General features: G+C 40.4%; 1 protein-coding gene and 1 long non-coding RNA gene across 2 annotated transcripts in view; one reads left to right on the top strand and one right to left on the bottom strand.

Annotated features, from left to right (window-relative positions):
- Positions 1 to 861: 861 nt before the first annotated feature.
- The window catches only part of scarf1.S (scavenger receptor class F member 1 S homeolog), a 42222-nt gene continuing 28386 nt past the window's right edge, over positions 862 to 14697 (bottom strand). Inside the window, exons 9-12 of the mRNA XM_018248548.2 lie at positions 6043 to 6157; positions 4813 to 4934; positions 3702 to 3839; positions 862 to 2001 (exon numbers count right to left, since the gene is read on the bottom strand). Of these exons, the coding sequence (XP_018104037.2) occupies positions 1022 to 2001; positions 3702 to 3839; positions 4813 to 4934; positions 6043 to 6157 (1355 nt within the window). The 3' untranslated portion in view covers positions 862 to 1021. The remainder of the gene's footprint in view (positions 2002 to 3701; positions 3840 to 4812; positions 4935 to 6042; positions 6158 to 14697) is intronic.
- On the top strand, positions 3744 to 13696 carry LOC121400485. The gene is made up of 3 exons (XR_005965765.1): positions 3744 to 3831; positions 9483 to 9591; positions 13659 to 13696. It is a non-coding gene; the product is annotated as an uncharacterized LOC121400485 (long non-coding RNA).

Here is a 14697-nt window from a genome sequence, read left to right as displayed (position 1 = left end):
TGTCTTTTGACTGATGCTATACATAAACATAATATTAATAAAACTAGACAAGTTGCCTGTCTCAAAAAAAACCCCATAATGACCAGTTCAGCTGCTAGAGTGCAGGTTAACTGGCTTTATTTAATGTAAACTCATAATTCAAACAGTTTAACTGTCACCAGCCTATTGTATTGAGGAAATTTTGAATGCAACATAAATGTTGGTTTACGACTAACACTGTTTACAAATGAACCATGTTTATACAACCAACCATGAGAGAACATTCCTAGACAGAAAGGTCATTGTGAATAATACTTTGAATTCCTCTACAGGTGTGTTTCTAAGAAGCCTGGGTCACTTTTAATACCTCAACCTCAAAGAAACCTCAGAGACCTTGTTTGCCTTTGAATCCTGATATGTCAGAGCCAGATTCCTAGGTTTGTTCCTGATAACTTAGTCGAGAGATGTCACTCAGTCAAGTTTTCTTTCATTATGACTTTGCCCATTGTGTCTCCATGAGTAACGGCAAAGATATGCCAAGAAATGGAGTCATTAAACTTTCATATAAGTTTAATCTTATTCATAGTAGGTTGGTTTTTTGGTGAAAATTGTTTCAATAGGATTCAATTTGCTTATTTAAAGTAACTTAGGTCATAGTCTAAACCAGGGGTCCCCAACTTTTTTCACCCGTGAGCAACATTCAGATATAAAAAGATTTGGGAAGCAACACAAGCATGAAAAAGGTCCTGAGTGGTGCCAATAAGGGTTTTGACTGGCTATTGGTAGCCCCTATGTGGACTGGCAGCCTACAGGAGGTTCTGTTTGGCAGTACATCTGTTTTTTATGTAAGCAAAACATGTCTCCAAGCCTGGAATTCAAAAATAAGCACCTGCTTTGAGTCCACTTGGAGCAACATCCAAGGGGTTGGCGAGCAACATGTTGCTCACAAGCTACTGTTTGGGGATCACTGGTCTAAACTATATCTAGTTGACTGATGCTCTATGCATCTTCATATAGACTAGATGCCTCTAAATCATTAGTCTTATTGCAATTTGTAACATATATTCTCATACTTTGGTTCCGAGTCTGTATTCTCTGTAGTATGATAAATATGCTCTGCGAATTCCGCTTGTTCCAGTAGTGCAACTGGTTCAGCCAAACTGGAATACATATTTTCAAGCTTATCAGAACTGTGCACACATTCTGTCCCCTCCTCAACTCCGGACAGTATTTTCTTAAGAACGGAAGATGTTGGCATAAGCATTTTCCTTGCTTGATTGTCGTGAAATTTAGCACACGGAGAGTTATTGTTGCCTACTGTAAAGGCTTCTTCCTCAGATATCTTCGGTGGCGGAATTTTAGTATTGGATGTCTGTACATTTTTTCTAGCAGGTTTCGGAATACCTTTCTGAAAGCTGCCCAAACGTTTTAATACAGCCTGCACAGCACCATCAATATTACCTTCTGATCTTCTCCGAGGTTTGTAAATCTTTTTTGGAAGTCCAACACTCACATAAACAGTAGTAACACCAGTGCTTTTACGTTTTGTATCATAAACATTTTCTATTACACTAGATTCTACTGCTTCTGATTTCAGTGCTACCTTCTGAGCATTAGACATAGCCCTCCTGCGGCCGACGGGCACATTTCTATGCAGTTTTGGATGATCTTCTGGCTCCTGGTTAATACAAACCTTTTCATAGAAATCATTGGCTTGCTCACTGTGAGCGAGACCATCTCCATTGATGGGCTGTGAGTGAATAGAAGGCAATTTTGGAAGACTTAAAGCAAGTTTTGGTTTCCGTGCAAGATTTGGGGTCTCAGTAGCTGATGACCTTCTACTCCCAAATTTAGTTCCCTCAGCAAATGACACAGACGGTCGTTTAGCTTTGGCATTGCTAGATGTCCTGGGGATAGAAAATGGCTGGGAGACATCGTCTGCATTAAAAGCCAAAGAATCTGGAAAGACATTACATTTGGAACTTATCTCCTGAAATCCATTCAGATCAGCTATGGACATTCCTGCAATTGTAAACAAAAAGGAAATTTGTAATAGCTGACCATGTTCAGGATTATGATGTTAATTATAAATTAGTTAAATGTGGCATTCAAAGTCAGTTAATTCAAATTTAATTCTACTAATAAAAAAAATGCTATATGCCAATTATTTCAGCTTCACCTACTGTATCTATATAACTTAATTAGAAAGCCTCTGTGTGCCTTTGTTAACTGCTTTACCTTTGTTGGACAAGTATACACAAGACAGGTTTGGTTGTAAGAATTGTGATAAGAATTTTAGCATAGTATATGCACGTAAATCAACTACAAGACACTACTTCTGGCAGATACACTGGCAACTCCGCTGGTGCACTTGGAGGGAGTTACCACTCTTTGTATTGTAAATATGGCCCAGAATCTTACAGGCAGTTAGGTTCACATTTAACATTTTTTGTGCATTTGATATAATTGTAAATCTCCCTAAAAGTCAATACATGGGAAGCTATAGCACAGTGAAGCTTCAAGAAGACAAACTGAGAACAGGATCAGCAAGCAGATTTCTGCTCAAGCAAGCATGCATGTTACTGATTGGTTTGTCCAGTCTGCATACATGCAAATCAACTTTGTTACCCTTGTGAACACACTGGACGAAACAAATCCAGTTGGATGTTGGTCTAATTTGTCTATGGAAGGAGTCTATGGTCTATGGAGGATACATCAGGCTTTGAAGACTTTAACAGGCCTTGCAGCAAAACATTTTAAAAGCCAAATAAAATATATGATACTAAAGCTGATTTGGAAATATTGGGGCTATTTGGACAGTTTTTGCAATCACTCCATACAAACTACCCTTAGAGAGTTCCCAAACTCTAGGAGATTCCATTCTTAAGGCCATTTATGTAGTTATGTCTAAATGCTCCTTGAAGCCCAACCTGAAGGTCATTTAGAGCGAGATTTCAGGTAAACGTCCCCACAGGGGACGTTTAAACATCTTTGCAAGACTAAGACTGTGCACATTGTGGTCTGGGCTGCTTAGGGATCGTCATAAACAAATCTGCTTGTCTGGGAAGTAAGGCGGGGGCTCAGCAGTTAGGGACCATCTGACAATTCCTATTTGCAGCAATAAATGAAGGGAGAATTTTACTGCATACAGTCAAGTTTCTTATAAAAACAGTACACATTTTTTGGAGATAGGTTTCTTTTTCATTAAAGAAGGTAAAAATGGGGTTTTAATTTTTTGCCTTTACATGCCCTTTAAGCCACTGCACTAAAATATGGGAGAGGGGGCAAAGCCTCAGTCTATACCTATACTGTATTTAACAACACTGTTAGGGCAGAGACATACACTCAGATTCGGAGAGATTAGTCGCCCATCGACAAATCTCCCTGAACTGCCTCCCACGGCAAGAATATACTTCGTTTTCTGAAAGTCTCCAAAAGTTGCCTCACGATGAAACTTCGGGCGGCTTCGGAAAATGAATCGCTCCGAGTGTCATCCCGCCGGCGATTTACATTCTAGCTGGCCGAAGGCAGTTCGGGGAGATTAGTCGCCCTGAAGAAGAGCCAATTTATCGCTGGGCGAATAAATCTCCCCAAATCTTTGCATGTGCCCTCACCCTTAGAAAATAAACTTTTGTGATATCTTAGGACAATATAGTTAATAATGCACCCACTCATAGGACATAATTTAAAATACCAAAAAACTTAACTATAGCTTCTGTTACCTTCTCTTGGAGGAACACAGTAGACTGGACCACCTTCATCTGATTCAAATGAAGAAAAAGAGTTCTCAGACAACCAGCCAGTGGAAGGAGACTCAATGAAACTATGATTAAAAGGAAGCTCTGCATCGTGGTGAGAGACTAGAAAACAAAATAACTGTATTATTTCTCATAACTATAATTTAACACAACAATGTAATGCATTTGAAAAGTTCAAAAGTAGGCATTACTGTTGTTAATGAATAAGTGCCTGTGGGTGCGAAACGCGTAAGGCGGAGCATCAATTGGTCTGTATGCCTACTTTTTAATATTTATGATAAATAAAGAGTAATTTTTTAACTTTAAGTATTGACTGGAAATATATTTGTGAACTTTTGATTTGAGTGCCCTTTGGAGTTGGGGGCTATATTCCAGCATCTCGGCCCTTTTTTGACAGGCCTGTATAGACTGCAGCAGTTGAGTAGTAAAAAATGTTTTTGAATGTAATGCATTTGACCCACAAGAGATTATAGGGCTCATTTACGATTTGTGAACAGGGTTCAGCATACATAAAAGTAGCACAAACCACCATGTTTATCATTTTGCACCCAGACTTTGGGCTCAAGTTGCAAGAATGGAAAGTAAGGACATGTGCTTCGTTCATGAATTCAGCACTGCCTGCCTACAGAAGCACTATATGTGTGTGTGGAGGGAAGTGTAGATGATATACAGAGTACAAGATGACATTAGTCCTGACAGATTGTGATTTTTGCAGTACCCTTTAGTGGTCTAACACTGTGTCCAGCATCATAAATTACCCCACCTGCCACTCAGTAAACCAGCACCCTTGCACTTCTCAGATATTTACATGACCACCTGTACTTAGCATACATCTCCTTGTCTCCTATGCATGCAAGTTAGGGAGCACCAGCGGGCACCGGGTGCAAAAGAGCCTTGTAATTAATGCACGTCCTATAGCCTTGTGCACCCCAGCATTGGTGGAGAGGGCTGCAAAACCCCTGGCATAAGTTCTTATTGAATCAGCACTAATTGGCACATTTATGCTCCCGTTGGTATCCCAGCACTTATGTCTTGGGGTGGGGGGGGGGTCTTCATAAATTAACCTGGATCTTACCAGTTACCCAGGAGAGTTTTGAATTCCCAACAGAACAACAGGGTAACAGTGAACTTATGTTAGCCAAGGTCCCTTGAAAATTGTGCTTCATTCTAGAAAGCGGCCCTCCTTCTTGGGATACCCTGTTTAAGAAAAGATATTTCAGTTTCACTATGTTCTTTTATGGATTGTTACCAGTTTAAATACATTGAAATAACTTCCAGTAGAGTAAATGAATTGCCATTTTACAGATCCCTTTGTTTTAGGGCAACAATTATTTATGATACCTACACTGCTTATTAGTAAGCTTTGAACACCTTTTCCATCCCTTGGGAGCGAATAGAATAGAACACAAACTATAACATGATGCCATTCTAAAATATCTATTGACTGCTGATTTTACAATGGTGGACAAAAAAATTCACTTTACTTTGTAAGGATCACTATTTTTCTTGTTGGTAGCAGCTCAAATCTGCGAGATCCATTTACATCAATTTGGCGCATGATTGGTTTTCTAGAATGGAAACCATTCTATTAGTTTGCTCATATTGCTGTACCATTAAAGGAACAGTAATGCCAAAAAATGAGTGTTCTAAAGGAATTACAATATCAGTGTCGGACTGGGACAACAGGGGCCCACCCAAAAACCTTAGACCAGGGGCCCACCAAAAGACCTTAGATCAATGGCCCACTCTCAGAACTATTATTCTTCCTCTCCTCACTCAACTGCTATTCTTCTAGTCTCTTTTATACATACTATATGTAAGGCACAGGATACACAGCAGATAACAAATAAGCTATGTATTATACAATGGGATTCTCCAGACCTTATCTGTTATCTACTGTATATCCTGTGCATGAATGGCTGCCCCCGTGGCTACACAGCAGATTGTTTATATGAACTATAGTTGTGTTTCTGAAGCAAACACACCAGTTTTCCCAGTGCAGGGCAACAGTACATTATATTGTCATTCGTTTAGAAGACTCATTTCTTGGTGTTACTGTTCCTTTAAAGTCCACTGGAACCTTGTTCAATGCTAGCAAAATGTTCTTAGGCATTTTCACACTTTAGTAAATTCAAGGTACATGAAACTGAGAAGAAAATAGGTGAGAAACACTTTGCAAAATTACCTATATTTGAAATTTAGCAAAACCGATAGAAAAAAGGTTTATAGTGAGTGAGAAATGGAGTAACACAAATTTTACTTCAACCAATGCTACTAGTATGCTGCAGCTAATATGTGTCCATACCTTTCTTTTGAATCAGACTGGTCAGTTCCACAACTGCAGCAACAGCACAAAATGAAAAGGAGGCATAACACAGGCACAAGGACTCCAGCAATCACAGCTCCTTTTTGACTGGATGCTGTAAAAGGAAGTGGGGAATTGTTAGGCACAATCATCTGAACTCATGAGAACTGTGCTGCTGGAGTGGCATCTAGAAAGTATGCACTGTAGTTGGAACACAGATTTTAGATGTGTTTGGGTTTACAAAAGAGTGTTGGGAAACACAGAAAACAAAAGGAAATAAGTGGTTAACGGTCCTGTTCATAAATGCTGAAAAACATATGAAAAGAGAATGCAGCTCCTTATTTCCTTTTCTGCCTCTTTCAGCTTTCAAATGTGGGCAACTGACTATGACAGAGAAAAAAACTATTGCAGTGTAAGGCTTTTAATTGTTATTGCTACTTTTAGTTAATATTACATTTTATATCCTATACTGGCCTTATCCTATTCATCTCTCAGACTCAATATATATATATATATATATATATATATATATATATATATATATATATATAATGCAAAAAACAATAAATATAAAAATAAAGATTGATTTGAGTTTGTCTAATTATACTAAAAGACAATCGGAAGGTAAACTATCCCTATGGTTCCTGTGTGGGCAGATCCACCCATTTGACCCAACAACTGAATGAGCAGTTTATTGGTCTATTTAACAATACACAGTGGAAGTTTCTGATAATCAGATATCATGGGAAACCACGGAGATAAAATGCTGAGGATCAATTTCATAAGCCAAATCAATCAGCAGATATGGGCTGTACAACTAAAGGCCAGTGGGCTGTATGTGTCCATCTAAGTAGAACTACTACAAGTAGTAGCTGCCTTTGCAAGAGAATCCCACACACATAAACATATCATCATTTGTAATCTGGCCCTCAGCCTCCATCATGAAATTAATAATAATGTGGCCCCCCAGCACAATGCAATCAGGAATCGCGTAGCAGTAATATTTGGGCACATTAGTGAAATGATCTGCCACTTGGTCTATACTGCTGCCTGTGTGCTGAATGAGTTAGCGATAGACACGTACTGGAACATAGTGACGCACTGCTCTCGCATACTTCTTATAGACAATTGTTTCACTAATCATGTGCCCAAATATTACTGCTACGGCTACGCGATTTCTTGTTTAAATGAGGCGCGCAGAATAAGTCCTAACAGAATCCACTCCTACACTTCCTAAACGCCGCGTACGTGTCCATCTCCAGGAGTGAATGATCCTGATCACAAGCTAGCTACCTCGTAATGGAGGTGAGGCTGAATGGTTGGCCCTCACACATTTACACCTCACCAAATCTGGCCCTCGTTTCAAAATGTTTGGACACCCCTGTTATAAGCTATAGTACATCTTAAAGGGGATATAACCTTTTTGCAAATCATCATGGAGACACTGATAAAAAACATATGGTACGCACTTTCAGTCTGGACTAAAAAGGATCATAACCTTGAAAAAGGGCACCTTTATTGTAGTTACCCATCCATTCTGATGGGTCTGTCCTTTCCCAGAAGCACAGTAGGATGTGGGCAGCCAATCACAGCTCTGCCGTCACACAAGGAAAGATATACTACAGTCCCCTGTCAGGTCTGCCTAGCTGCTGATTGGTTTGCATCCCACATTGCAAAGTATGGAGAGCAGTCAGGTCTCCTTAAAGGAGAAACAAACCCCTTATTAAGAAAAAAACCAAACCCCCCACCCCACATAGACCCCCCCCTCCCTCCTCCCCCCAGCCTATGTGTTAACTCGGGCAAATGCCCCTAACTTTTTACTTACTCTGGCTGCAGATTCAGGCATTGGAGTTCACGGGCACCATCTTCTTCTCTTCGGAAATCTTCGGAATGAGACTGTCGTGGCGGCGCATGCGCAGTTGGAGCAATTTTCCCATGCCCATGCACCGAAACTCATGAAAATTGCTGAAGCGCCGGTCTCGTTCAGAAGATTACCAAAGCGGCTGAAGATGGCGCCCATGAATTGCGATGCCTGAATCTGAGGGGTAAGTAAAAAGTTAGAGGCATTTGCCCGGGGTAACACTTAGGCTGGGGAAGCAGGGAGGGGGGTCTATGTGGGGTGGGGGGTAGGGTTTTTTTAAAGGGATACTGTCATGGGAAAAAATGTTTTTTTCAAAATTAATTAGTTAATAGTGCTGCTCCAGCAGGATTCTGCACTGAAATCCATTTCTCAAAAGAGCAAACAGATTTTTTTATATTCAATTTTGAAATCTCACATGGGGCTAGACATATTGTCAATTTCCCAGCTGCCCTAAGTCATGTGACTTGTGCTCTGATAAACTTCAATCCTTCTTTACTGCTCTACTGCAAGTTGGAGTGATATCACCCCCCTCCCTCTTCCCCCCCCCAGCAGCCAAACAAAAGAACAATGGGAAGGTAACCAGATAGCAGCTCCCTAACACAAGATAACAGCTGCCTGGTAGATCTAAGAACAACACTCAATAGTAAAAACCCATGTCCCACTGAGACACATTCAGTTACATTGAGAAGGAAAAACAGCAGCCTGCCAGAAAGCATTTCTCTCCTAAAGTGCAGGCACAAGTCACATGACCAGGGGCAGCTGGGAAATTGACAAAATGTCTAGCCCCATGTCAGATTTCAAAATTGAATATAAAAATATCTGTTTGCTCTTTTCAGAAATGGATTTCAGTACAGAATTCTGCTGGAGTAGCACTATTAACTGATTCATTTTGAAAAAAAAAATTTTCCCATGACAGTATCCCTTTAACGTTAGGGTTGAATTCTCCTTTAACAGCCTGGGAAAGCACTCATGGTAGAATAACTGGCTAGTACTATTAAGGATTTGGAGCAAACTTACATAAAAAGGCACAAAATGTAACTTTTAAAGCAAATTTTCTTCTGTTTTTATATGCAATAGAATATATTTGACATTAGGGGAATAATTTATCAAAATTCAAGATTTTTCAAAATAATCAAGAAAATGTGAAAATTTGCTTTAAAAAAATAGAGGTACCTAAAAGTCGGCAATCTTATATAGCAGTCAGTACAGTATGAGGTATATTTTCAAGTTCAATGTTTTTTTTACAAATTAACGATTCATTTTACAAATTTGAGTTTTTAGGTTTGGGGTGATCGTGACAGAGAAATCGGGATTTGATTTTTAATTAATATTTTGAAAATGTATAAGTGTAAAAAGGAAAGTATATATATGAACTATATTTTGTTATAAGGTTAGATATTTTATCTATACATATATATGGATGATGCCCTACCTGTGGCCAATCAACAGTTGTTGAAATTCAAACCATCAGCTGGACCACCTTATATTTTCCCCTTTTCTTTTTCCCCAAGTTCCTGACTCACCCTGGACCCCTCTCTTCATTTACAAATGAGATTTTGCTTTACATTCTCCCATCCAGATTCAGCCATCTGACCTTTCACCAGACACTGCACAATATGTCAAGGACGAACATAAACAACACAGATCTGTGCAAACTGGCCAGAAAATAATCTTTGGATTTGTCTATGGTGAGTGATACCAAGTCTGTGTTTTGGAAACTTTCAGTTAATCTTTAACTTTGCTTATATATTTATATAACACACACAAAATGTTTTACTAGAATCAACATAGTGTGGGAGATCAATCATCAATGACATGAGCAATCTGCAACTGATGCACACTATTAGCCAAGCACTTAGGAAAAATATAATATGTAATTACTAATATAAATAATGCACCAAAATAAAAAATGATATGCGATATTCACATAAATAATATAGTGGGAAGCTACAAAGCAAAATATTTTCTCTTGGAGAATAAAGTTGGTCATATATGGGCAGATCTAACTGCAGATTTGGCCCCTCCAGACTGAGTTGGTAGCTTATCTGCCTGTATATGGGCTCTCTTAAGGTGGCCATACATGCTACAATTACGATCTTTCCCACGAAAGATCGTATGAAAGATCTTTCATCCACTCTACTAACGTTAAGAGTTGAATCATCAGATGTGCAGGTAAAAACAAATGAATTATTTAGCTCTATAATATTCCTGAACATTAAGGTGGCCATCAAAGTAGAGATCCGCTCATTTGGGGATGATGCCAAACGAGTGGATCTCTCCCTGATATGCCCACATTGAAGTGGGCTATATCGGGCTGATCCGATCATGGGCCCTAGGGCCCAACGATTGGATCAGCATGGATCTGATACGGGCAGTCGGATCGTGGGACCACATAGATGCACATACGCGGGCGCGATCCAACGGGATTTTTTAACCTGCCCGATCGAGATCTGCCCGACTTTAGGCCAGATATCGATCGGGGAAGCCCGTCGGATGGCCCCACACAAGGGCCAATAAGCTGCAGACTTGGTCTGTCGGCAGCTTTTATCGCCCCGTGTATGGGGGCCTTTAATGTTACGATGTTCGGGAACCCTTAAAGGTGTCCGAACAAAATTTTCCATCCTGCCTGATTGATGAGAAAAATTATATTGAAGGCTATTATTGATTTCGGTTGCCTTGTCTCCTACCACACATGCAACAATTATCATACGAAAAATCTTGTATGATAATATCTATGGTCACCTTTAGAACCTGAATAGCTCATCATTGTTGGCCCGGGAGCCCGATTTGGCCAGCATGTAATCAGCACCGTTTCTGTGTACATTGCCGCCTGAGGCGGCTCCAGTAATGCTGCCCCCCCCAGCCCAATTCCATTTCCGGGGGGGAAGGCAGCAACGCTAGTGCGGAGAGCGCAAATGCACCAGGATCGGCTTTTTGCCACCCCTGGAAACCTAGCTGGAGATGCCGCCTGAGGCATTGGCGGATCGCCCCTGCATCTAATGGGCAAATCATAAAAGATCCACTAGTTTGGCAACCTTACTAAACAAGCTGAACTTTATGTGTATGGCCAGCTTAAGACAGACATTAATAGAGCTCATTTAATAATACTGGCCACATTTGCAGCTCTGTAGTAAACCATAGTAGCCATCACATGTTTGCTTTTCATTATTTTACTTGTGGCTGCCCTTGTACAATTTTGACCAGTGTTAAGGTGGCCATACATGGACCGATAAAAGCTGCCGACAGACCGAGTCGGCAACTTATTGGCCCGGGTATGGGGGCCCCCTTACGGGCTTCCCAGATCAAAATCTGGCCGATCTCGATCAGATGGGACAAAAAATCCCGTTGGATCGCGGTCGCATCTGTTCGTTGATGCCGTCCCGCGATCGGACTGCCCATTCCCATTCGTTAGGATTCGATCGTTGGGCCCTAGGGTCCCTAGCAGTGGGCATATCGGAGAGAGATCCGCTCGTCTGGCTACATCGCCAAACGAGCGGATCTCTCCGTGTATAGCCACCTTTAGCAAATTAGCCACAGATCAATCCACTATCCCTGGTTGAGACTGTATGCAGCTAAATACCCTGCTGTTTTGCAGAAAATGCCAGAGAAGCCAACTGAACAATTAACCCACATGGGTATTTTAAGGCAAGAGTGCACCCCATGCAATGGTGCCATTGGCCAGGCAGTAGCCCAATTACTAGTACCTACACATTAATGGATGTACAGTAATTATACAGTCAAAAACGTAATGTAGGATTTAATTATTGAGAAAAATGGTCAAAAGTTAAATATCTGTGTGTGGCAAAAGTTTGTGAACCTTTGCTTACAGTAACTGGTGTGCCCCCCCCCTTGGGCAGAAATAACTGCAACTAAACATTTACGGTAACTATTGACCAGTCTTGTTTATCAGCTTGGAGGAACTTTAGTCAATTACTCAATACAGAACAGCTTCAGCTCAAGAATGTTGGTGGGTTTCCTCACATGAACGTTTCAAATGAACAACATTTCTTTAGAATTAAAGAGATACTGACACCTGAAATTAAACTTTTTTTTACATCTATTATAATATTGGCTTTGCAAGCTACTTCTAAGTTTGCCATAAAGTATTTGAATGATGCTTTTACATTACCTGTCTGATCCCCTATGTTCCTGTATGAGGGGGCTGCCATATTTGTGCAACAGGAGTCCGTTAGCATTAGAAACTGTAACTAACAGGCTGAGATGGGACAGTCAGGTTGGCAAAGTCAGAGTGTCAGAGAGTCAGGCTTAGGAACTTCAACTAACAATTATATACAAAAACAAACCTCTCAGCAAAAAATGATCAACATGACCTATAGGTAACAATCAATGTACATTCATATGCTAAAATTCATTTTTTAGTGTCAGTATCACTTTAAGGACAGGTCATTGACTCTTCCATTCCAAGACATTAAAGTTTTTAAAATGATCTTGGTAGATTGCAGTAGTAGTGTTGGACTAATTTCATTTGTATACAATCAAGGCTCCAGGGCCTGATGGCATACACCCCCGGGTTCTAAGAGAGCTTAGTTCAGTTTTAGACCAGCCCTTATTTCTGATTTTCTCAGATTCACTGTCATCTGGTATGGTGCTTATGGATTGGAGAAAAGCTGATGTTATTCCAATATTTAAAAAGGGATTACGATCTCAGCCTGGCAATTATAGGCCAGTAAGCTTGACATCTGTGGTAGGCAAATTATTTGAAGGCTTGTTAAGGGATCACATTCAAAATTTTGTCCTAATGAATGGCATTATGAGCAACAATCAGCATGGCTTTATGAAGGATAGGTCATGTCAGACGAATTTGATTGCATTTTATGATGAGGTAAGTAAGATTCTGGATAGTGGGGGGGCAGTAGATGTGATCTATTTGGATTTTGCCAAAGCGTTTGATACTGTGCCCCACAAACGACTGCTTAGTAAACTAAGGTCTGTTGGGCTTAATGAAGGCGTTTGCACGTGGATAGGAAACTGGCTACAGGATCGGGTACAGGGGGTGGTTGTTAATGGGACATTCTCTACTTGGAGTAAGGTTCTTTGTGGGGTCCCCCAGGGCTCGGTATTGGGTCCACTTTTATTTAACTTGTTCATTAATGACTTAGGGGAGGGTGTTGTAAGTAATCTATCAGTGATTGCAGATGACACAAAATTATCCAGCCCAATCAATTCCATCCAGGATGTGGCATCCTTGTAACATGATCTTGACAAACTGGCAGTCTGGGCAGCTAAGTGGCAAATTTGATTCAATGTTGATAAATGTAAAGTCATGCACCTGTAAAAATATCCAAGCCACTTATACCCTTAATGGGACTGCACTAGGCAAATCCATTATGGAAAAGGACCTTGGAGGCCTTGTAGATGATAAACTTGGCTGTAGCAAGCAATGCCAGTCAGCAGCATCAAGGGCAAATAAGGTCTTGAGCTGTATTAAAAGGGGCATAGAGTCAAGGGAGGAGGGGGTCATTCTTACACTGTATAGAGCACTTGTAAGGCCCCATCTAGAATATGCCGTACAGTTTTGGTCTCCATCACTCAAACAGGACATTATTGTATTAGAGAGGGTACAGAGAAGGGCAACTAAGCTGCTAAAAGGTATTGAAAATCTTAGCTATGAGGAAAGACTGGCCAAATTGGGGATGTTAACGCTGGAGAAGAGGCGCTTAAGGGGTGATATGATGACTATGTATAAATATATAAGGGGATCATATAAAAATCTCTCTAATGCTTTATTTACCAGTAGGTCTTTCCAGCTGACAAGAGGGCACCCATTCCGATTAGAAGAAAAGAGGTTCCGCCTAAATATTCGGAAGGGATTTTTTACAGTGAGAGCTGTGAAGATGTGGAATTCTCTCCCTGAATCAGTTGTACTGGCTGATACATTATAGATAGCTTTAAGAAGGGGTTGGATGGCTTTTTAGCAAGTGAGGGAATACATGGTTATGGGAAATAGCTCATAGTCCAAGTTGATCCAGGGACTAGTCCGATTGCCATTTTGGAGTCAGGAAGGAATTTTTCCCCCTCTAAGGCAAATTGGAGAGGCTTCAGATGGGTTTTTTTTGCCTTCCTCTGGATCAACTGGCAGATAGGTAGTTAATAAAAAAAAAAAAAGGTTGAACTCGATGGACATGTGTCTTTTTTCAACCTTACTTACTATGCTACTATGTTACCTGACCATGGAATGGTAGAGTCTAAACTCATTAAAAAACAGTTGTGTCAACTTTTCCAGTCTGGAGAGCATCATGAATTATTTTAGAGCTCCTCAGAAATCTCCTTTGTTCAAGCCATGATGCACGTCCCTAAACCTGTGTAGTTGAGATCAGGCTTGGAAAGTGAAGACCCAGATATCTGCTCTTGATATAAGGCAGGGCCTCTCACACAAGCCACACACAAATATACAACTTAAGATATTTTTTCTCAATAAATAAGTGAACAAGCATTATGTTTCTAACACAGGAACTTGATCGTGATAGGTCACGTGTTTGTATGTTCTTCAGCCACAAACGGTTTCCCAGCACCACTTGTCCCTTGTTTACACCCAAATGCTTAAAAAACTTTTTTTGCAGTTTTTAAAGAGTCCATGGGGGGGGGGGAGAGCTGAACTTGCAAACAGTCATTTTTGAAATTTTGAGGTCCCTGCAACAGCAGTTAGGTTGCTAAGAAGCAAGGACTTGCAAATTACTATTGAAGGTAAAAAGACTGATAGTGGAAGCCCTGTCTTGGTTGGACCTGGGCAAGTGCATTTTTGTTTTTACGATTTATTAAATCATCCATGTAGA

This window comes from Xenopus laevis, chromosome 2S (assembly GCF_017654675.1).
Source record: "Xenopus laevis strain J_2021 chromosome 2S, Xenopus_laevis_v10.1, whole genome shotgun sequence".
NCBI lineage: Eukaryota > Metazoa > Chordata > Amphibia > Anura > Pipidae > Xenopus > Xenopus laevis.
This window is presented reverse-complemented; position numbering and strand designations above follow the sequence as displayed.